The sequence below is a fragment of the Cebus imitator genome, unplaced genomic scaffold, assembly GCF_001604975.1.
Source record: "Cebus imitator isolate Cc_AM_T3 unplaced genomic scaffold, Cebus_imitator-1.0 Scaffold36, whole genome shotgun sequence".
NCBI lineage: Eukaryota > Metazoa > Chordata > Mammalia > Primates > Cebidae > Cebus > Cebus imitator.
Window position 1 is genome coordinate 422,854 of NW_016107351.1, and position 8,555 is coordinate 431,408.

General features: G+C 52.2%; 1 protein-coding gene across 4 annotated transcripts in view; it reads right to left on the minus strand.

Annotated features, from left to right (window-relative positions):
• Positions 1 to 8,555, minus strand: part of TBCD (tubulin folding cofactor D) — a 196,147-nt gene that overhangs the window by 135,376 nt on the left and 52,216 nt on the right. For all 4 annotated transcript variants that reach the window (XM_017524704.1, XM_017524703.2, XM_037737131.1 and 1 more), the window contains one exon: positions 3,620 to 3,714. In XM_017524704.1, coding sequence (XP_017380193.1) covers positions 3,620 to 3,714 — 95 coding nt within the window. The remainder of the gene's footprint in view (positions 1 to 3,619; positions 3,715 to 8,555) is intronic.

Genomic DNA, 8,555 nt, shown 5'->3' on the forward strand with positions numbered 1-8,555 from the left:
ACATGGAGGACCCACCAGGGAGGAGGGTTCAGCTCACATGGAGGACCCACTAGGGAGGAGGGTTCAGCTCACACGGAGGCCCTGCCAGGGAGGAGGGTTCAGCTCACATGGAGGGCACCCCCGGGGAGGAGAGTTCAGCTCACATGGAGGGCACCCCCGGGGAGGAGAGTTCAGCTCACATGGAGGGCACCCCTGGGGAGGAGAGTTCAGCTCACATGGAGGGCACCCCCAGGAAGGAGGGTTCAGCTCACATGAAGGGCACCCCAGGAAGAAGGGTTCAGCTCACGTGGAGGGCACCCCCAGGGAGGAGGGTTCAGCTCACATAGAGGGCACCCCAGGCAGGAGTGGGGGGGGCCTGCCGACCATGCGAATGTCATGGGCCAGCGTATCCACACCATGTATCAGTTTCTGAACAACAGCTTGACCCTTTCGTTTATGACAGCAAGCATCCTCTCTCTCCAGCTGCCTGGGGTCAGTGGATGCTGCCATAAGACACGACAGAAAACACACACACAGCGAGCCAGGAGTCTCTCATCTCTTTCAAGTCAACCTGGAGCTGGCAACCCACAGCCATCCTGGCCACACATTCTCACATGCCCACACACACATCCAGCATAACAAATGCACATTACCAGTCACTTACTTGGGATGGAACAAAAGGTTAAAGGAAACCACAGGAGTACAACTTCATTACTTTGGGTGAGGCAGTGATTTCTTAGCTATGACACCAGAAACACAAAAATAAAAGGCTGATGAGCTGGACTTAATTAAAATCTAAAACCTGGGTCAAATGTCACCATCAAAGAAACTGAAAACACACCAGGCACAGCCTGTAATCCCACCACTTTGGGAGGCTGAGACAGGAGGATCACTTGAGGCCAGGAGTTCAAGACCAGCCTGGGCAACACACTAAGACCCCCACCTCTACAAAAAATAATTTTAATTAGCCAGGAATGAGTGCCAGACACAGTGGCTCGCGCCTGTAATTCTAGCACTTTGGGAGGCTGAGGCAGATGGCACTTGAGCTCAGGAGTTCAAGACCAGCCTGGACAACATGCGAAAACCCCATCCTACAAAAAATACAACAACTAGCTGGGCACGGTGGCACGCACCTGTAGCCCCAGCTGCTCGGGGGCTGAGGTAGGCAGACCACTTGAGTCCGAGAGGTGGAGGCTGCAGTGAGCCGAGATCATGCCACTGCACTCCAGTCTGGGCGATGAGTGAGATCCTGTCTCAAAAAAAGGGAAAAAATTAGCCAGGCGTGGTGGTGAGCCCCTGTAGTCCCAGCTACTTGGGAAGCTAAGGTGGGGATATGGCTTCAGCCCAGGAGTTCGAGGTGGCAGTAAGCTGTGATGGTGCCACTGCACACTAGCCTGGGCAACAAGCAAGACTCTGTCAATCAATCAATCAATAGAAAGTGAAAAGGCCATCATAGAATGCCATAAAACATTTGCAAATCATATATCCAATAACAGACCTAGATCCAGAATACATGAAAAACTCTTACTTACAACAACAATAAAAAAGTCAATTTTTTAAATGAGCAAAAGAACTTGAATAGACATTTCTCCGAAGAAGATATACAAATAGGCAGCAAATACAGTAAATGCTCAGTGTTACTAGCCATCGGAGAAAAGCAAACCAAAAGCATCAAATGGTGGCACTTCACACTCACTAGGGTGGTTTTGGCTTTTTTGGTTTTGTTTTTTTAAAGAAGCAGGGTTCCAACACTTCAGGAGGCCAAAACAGGTGGATCACTTGAGCTGAGTTCAAGACCAGCCTGAGCAATGTGGTGAAGCCTTGTCTCTAACAAAACTACAAAACATTACCAGGGCGTGGTGGTGAGCATCAGTGGCCCCAGCTGCTCAGGAGGCTGAGGTGGGAGGTCGCCTGGGCCTGGGACATGGAGACTACAGTGAGCAGGGATTGTATCCCTGCACTCCAGCCAGGGCAACAAAGTTAAACCCCATCAAAAAAATTTTTTTAAGTTAAAAACAAATGTTGGTGAGGATGCAGAGCAATAGAACCCTCATACGCTGCAGGTAGGACTGTAAAAGGATGCAATCATTTTGGAAAAAGTTTGGCAGTTCATTAAAAAGTTAAACATGGAGTTACCATATGACGTGGCATTTCTACTTCTAGGTCTATACCCAAAGGAAATGAAAACAACATCCACTCAAAAACGTGCACACGAGTGTTCACGGCAGCATTATTACAACGGTGAAAGGTGGAACAACCCAGGTGTCCATCAGCTGATGAAGAGGATAAGGCGTGGCGTGCAGCGCATTCACAAATTTACACACAGGACGAGGCTCTGCCACAGGAAGGAAAGAGGCACTCCACCAGCTACGACACGGAGGAACTAAAACCATTACATGCAGGGGAAGAATTCAGACACCAGAGATCACACGCTGCAGGTTCCACTTTTATGAAATGTCTACAAAAGACAAATTCACAGAGACGCTGGAGACATGGTTGCCAGGGCGGGGTGCTGGGGAGAGTGGAAAGTGACAGCTCTTAAACACAGGATTTATTTCGGAGGCAATGAAAATGTTCAGAAATTAAATTATGACGATGGTTGCACACCTCTGTAAATACATAGAAACCACTTAACCGTAGACTTAAATGAATAAATTTTATAGCATGTAAATTAGATCGCAAAAAAGAGGTTTAAAAATTTAAAAACTCTAAAAAAAAATAAGCAGAAACATTAAAAAAAGAACTACAGGCTCTAAAAGCTTTCCCCACACATCACAATGCCAAGTGCAAAGCTGTCACTTCAGATGCCACCACAGCTCTGCCCTGGGAAGGCGCAAGGCCGCGCAGCATCTCAGGTGTCTATTCTGGACAGACGTCTGGATAGGCCCAGACCCTCCCGGGGTGCGAGATGTCTGTGGTGGGGCCCTCTCAGGATGGGGCCCCTCTACTCCCGGGGTATGCCGTGTCTGTGGTGGGGCCCTCTCAGGATGGGCCCCCTCTCTCCTGTACAGACATCCATTCCTTCCTGCCCCCAGAGGGCACCACCAACCACACCCAGGGACCCTCCCACCAAACACAGACAGGGTTGCGTGAGGCCCCAGCACAACAGCTGGTCTGGGCAGTGCCTCTGCGCCTGCTGTGCCATGCCCTCTGTCCCCACCACACTGCGGGCCACCACAGAGCTCCCCAGCCCTCCACCCCAGTTCCCACCCTGACTCCACGCTGGCCTGAGCCTCATCTCCAGGGAGTACTGCATCACTCTGGGTCACCCAAGATGCTGCCGGGGTACCTGGTTCTACAACTCAAGCAGGTGCCACTGCGTGTGTCCTTAAGGGGCAACAATCCCCTCAAGAATGAAAACCGGTTCCGGGGAGTAAGAAAATCAGATGTTACCATGATTCCTGGCCCTCCAAAACCGAGCACACAGGGTAACCTGTGGCATTAGAATTTCACACCAGAAAAACGAAGCAACCACGCAATGGTGAAGGCCAATGTGAGAAAAAGGTGGACAGACCCCGTTCTCAAGCTCTTCTGTGCACTCTCGAGGCAGGGCTATACTGCGGAGGTGGATTCAGACGAGAAGTCACAGCCTGCCACGGACAGCGTTAGCGATACAACTGACCGTGCCTCAGCTACTCACCATCCGCGAGTCGAGACGGCAGCAACAGGCCTCTCCTGCCCAGCTCCGCCAGCGCCAGACATCCCCCGTGCCAGGCCTTGTCGGTCTCCTGGAAACTAAGAGCAACAAAGACCATGAGACCAGAGCTCCCGTGTCAGCTTTTGATTCAAAGCCCACAGTGTAGCAAGGATCACAGGCTGGCAAGTCCACGTCCTGCACCTGTGAGGCACACTAAAACCTGTTAGTAAGTTTCTCAAGTATCAAGGCTGGGCATGGTGGCTCACGCCTGTTACCAGCTACTCGGGAGGCTGAGGCAGGAGAATCGCTTGAACTTGGGAGGCAGAGGTTGCAGTGAGCCGAGATCACGCCACTGCACTGCGGCCTGGGCAACGACTCTGTCTCTTAAAAAATAAATAAATAAATTATCAGTTGGCTGAAGAAACAACACACTGCAGCTGAGCACGAAGACAGCAGCTGTGCTCCCCCGCCTCTCCAGCTCTCCCGAGGGTGAGGAAAAGTCATGGTCAGTCCCCAAAGACCGTCCCGTCGTGCCTTCCCGGGTGGGGTTCCCACCACAGCAGTGTAGCTCCAAGTACGGGCAACACCTGTGCTCCCAGGAAAAGAAGTAAGACACTTCAGAGAAGTATGGCACTGAAAACAGCACGTGAAGCGTATGTCAGTAGAAGCTGGAGCAGGGAGACCTCCTTTAAATGACAACCCACTGTAAACAGGCATCAAATTCAAAATCAGTAACTAAAATAATGAATTGGCATTTCAAGTATTTGAAATATGAACTTCACAGTATTTGAAATATGAACTTTTAACAAACTAATGCAATGCCAATCGATCAAGCCATAAGTCATTTTATTTATTTACTTTTTTTTGACACAGAGTTTTGCTCTTGTTGCCCAGGCTGGAGTGCAGGGGCACGATTTCAGCTCACCGCAACCTCTGCCTCCCAGGTTTAAGCAATTCTCCTGCTCAGCCTCCCGAGTAGCCAGGATTACAGGCATGCACCACCACACCCAGATAATTTTGTATTTTCAGTAGCGACAGGGTTTCTCCATGTTGGTCACGCTGGTCTCGAACTTCCGATGTCAGGTGATCTGCCTGCCTCGGCTTCCCAAAGTGCTCGGATTACAGGCGTGAGCCACCAAGCCCGGCCACATTTTATATTTAATAATTTTGCTGGGGTGGTTCAGAAGCTCTACTGAGGCTATAGCAAAAAGCCAGCAAGTGACAGGGCTTTCGCTCAATCTAATTACATTGATTTGACAGTAAACAAATGTTTAGGAAAACCAACTAAACTGTCTGACCAGCTGGCAATCAACATACACAGGAATACTTAGAAAAACCGGCGAGTGTCTGTCACCAGGCGGCTGCCCCACCTCCTGCGTGCCCGGCTGAAGGAGAGGGGCTGAGATGGACACCAGCTGCCCCTGGGAGTTCATCGTCACCGAGTGACTGGATCACAACTACACTCTGTGAGTTTCACATGTTTCATTGAGTGTCTGCCCAGAGGCTCAGTAAACCCATGCATATTTTCACATCGGCACTTGTGTCCTCTAGGGTTTTAATTGGAGAAAGATGCTTCATACTTTTCACAAAGAGTAACATCTGAATGAACCTGAAAAAGTATCATTGTTACTGTGACTTAAATATACTAAAACAAATGCCTGTCAGGCCAATGTCTGCTTCTAATCAGATGTGTGTCCACAGTGGCACAGTGGCGAGGGCGGCATGGTTCAGGGCGTGCCGTCCGCCCATGAGGCTGGCCCAAGGCACCCAGCACCCACGGCACGTGTCGAACCCGAGAGGGGACCCGAGGGATGCCAGGGGTGCGGGGGGAAGCCAAGCAGCCGGGGGCACGTTCCTGCGCTCAGATCCAAGCCTGAGGTACCCCTGGTCTCAGGGGAGTGGAGAGAACAGAAAACCATGGAAGCCATGAGTGGGCAGGGTGGGCAAGCTGGAGAGAGAGAGAAGGCGGGCAAAGAGTGTCACAGGGACATGGGTCTCAGATCATCAAGTGCAAGGGGAAAAGCACGAAACTAATGTAAAATGACCTCAAAGATGTGTTTGGTAGAACGGTGTGACAAATAGTCGCTATCTCTTGTAAAACGAAATAAACAATTTTAGCCAGGCACAGGGTTCATGCCTGTAGTCCCAGCACTTTGGGAGACCGAGGCAAGAGGAACATTTGAGGCCAGGAGTTCAAGACCAGTCTGGGCAACATAGCAAGACCCCATCTCTACAAAAATAAAAAATAATTAGCCAGGCATGGTTGCGCACACCTGGAGTCTTAGCCACTCAGAGGCTGATGCAGGAAGATCACTTGAGCCCAGGAAGTAGAGGCCGCAGTGAGCCATGATGGTCCCTGAGCACAGAGCAAGACCCCATCTCTAAAAACGAAACAAGACAAGAAAACCTTTGTATCCATTTGGTCACACTTGAATCAGTCCCCAGAGGGATGAGGAACAGGTGCCTCCAGTCACCTGGGGGGGCAGGGCAGGCTCCAGGGTCTGTGGAGGCTCTCTGTCTTCTTCCCTTCAGTTTGAATTTTGAAGAAAAATATCACCTAGTCAAATATCTCAATGAAAGTTTAAAGCTGGAACAGAAAGGAACACATGTGGTGAGTCTCCTGCTGACACAGGCACAGCGTAATGCCACGCCTCCCAGACGCCCCACACCGTGTCCCCAGAAGATGCTCTAGGCAAATCAAGTCAGCAGGACCCACGGCCGGGCCCAGGCACAGGTTCAGTTGGTTTGCTCACAGGAGAACCCAATGGGGTTGGCAAAGACACAGACACACTCCTCTCTCAGGCACCCTGCTTCTGCCACAGCCGGGGTCTGGTGCTACTCCCTGGGTCCTGGGTAATGCTGTAGGGCTGGTGATGGGACTGGGGAGAAGCCCCAGGTTCTACATGAGTTGTGCACACTTAGGGGACGGCCACACCAGCCACACACGTCCTGGACCCCTGGGGATGGGTACAGCTCCATTCACTGCACAACCTAGCCCAGGAATGGAGCAGGGAGTAAGTTAACCCTCCTGGGTACTAGGTGTTCTTACAGTTAATGTAATTAATGCCCTTTTTCCAGGCTGTTTCAGAAGAGGCCAGCAGCTCACATGTCCCAGGGAAGGACAAGACTAGAGCAGCCACCATACAGGGCCGCAGATGGCCCCACACCCAGCAAGTCCTAGCTTCCCGGTTCTTCAGACATCCTGCTCCAAGGCTGCGCCTTTTCATGCCACGGTCGACAACCACACACTGAGCCCCCGGGGGAAGGGAAGACAGGTGCAGTCCAGAGCTGAATTCCATGAGGACACAGGGCCACAGCCCTACAGCTACTTTGGGATAAGGGTACTGAGAAGTCAAGAGTAAAAAGGCCATCCCGTCCCAGAACCTAGCTACGAAAACGGAATGAGCACAATAAAATAACAAAACTAAAAGTAAAGAAGCACCTGAAGATTAAACCAGGCAGGACAAATGAAACTAGACCAAGACTGTGAGCTGGAGAAACGAACACACAGTTGGAAGAGGCTGCACATGTGGGAGGAAGGATGGGCGGTGAGTTGAAGGAGACACTCCAGGCCTAAGGAACACCCAAGTCCAGACAGACGCAGGCAGGCCCAGAGCCCACCTCAGAGCCCACCACACTGCCATGAAGGCCGCAGGTGAGGACATATACCCACCAAGCCCACCAGAACAGAGCTCCAAGGACACGCCTGAAACAAGGCAGGAGGTCGCACACAGAGAAGCCAAGCACTTACCACCCCCCAACCCCCGCCTCCCATCAAGTGGTCCCTGTTGAAACAGCTGCACAGCTTGGTTCCGCTATGAATGCTGCCACTGGAAGAATGTTTCTCACACAGGCGCACTGCTCTGAAAAAGATGACCCATATCTGACACACTGTTTCCTGTGCTCCTGAAATGGTTACTGCGCAGGCTGGAGGCTAAATGCACAAGAAATCTGCTCCAGAAGGAAAACAGGACTTTGTGGGCTGCTACGGAGCTGTCCCTGTGACTGACAGGCAGCGAGCCAGGGCCTCCGAAGTGCTGACACCACAGCTCTCTCCCCGGTGCCTGGGCTAATGAGGGACAATCGCACACCTGGGGTCCTGAGCACGTAGACGCCTTTCTCAACCCTCTGCTTCTCAAACTGGGGGAGACATTCACACAAGCAGAAGGAAGACTCCCTGGGAGGTCACGTGTGAGCACACCAGGCCAGAAACCCCAGGCCCTGCTGCTTGCATACCCCAGTCCACACCCCTACCACACACAAGCCACACAGCCCCAAAGCCCAGAACTCCCGGAAAGGCTGACAAGACAGACACAGCACAGCACTTGTGGCTGTCGAAACTCAACTTTTTTTGAGACCGGGTCTCACTCTGCTGCCCAGGACGGAGTGCAGCAGTAGCACCATCATGGCCTACTGAAGCCTCTAACTCCTGGCCTCAAGTGATCCTCCCGCCTCAGCCTCCCGAGTAGCTGGGGCCACATCCAGCTAAGCCTCAAGTGATCCTCCCGTCTCAGCCTCCCAAGTAGCTGGGGCCACATCCAGCTAAGCCTCAAGTGATCCTCCCGCCTCAGCCTCCCGAGTAGCTGGGGCCACATCCAGCTAAGCCTCAAGTGATCCTCCCGCCTCAGCCTCCCGAGCAGCTGGGACCACATCCAGCTAAGCCTCAAGTGATCCTCCCGCCTCAGCCTCCCGAGTAGCTGGGACCACATCCAGCTAAGCCTCAAGTGATCCTCCCACCTCAGCCTCCCGAGTAGCTGGGGCCACATCTAGCTAAGCCTCAAGTGATCCTCCCACCTCAGCCTCCCGAGTAGCTGGGGCCACATCCAGCTAAGCCTCAAGTGATCCTCCCACCTCAGCCTCCCGAGTAGCTGGGGCCACATCCAGCTAAGCCTCAAGTGATCCTCCCGAGTAGCTGGGGCCACATCCAGCTAAGCCTCAA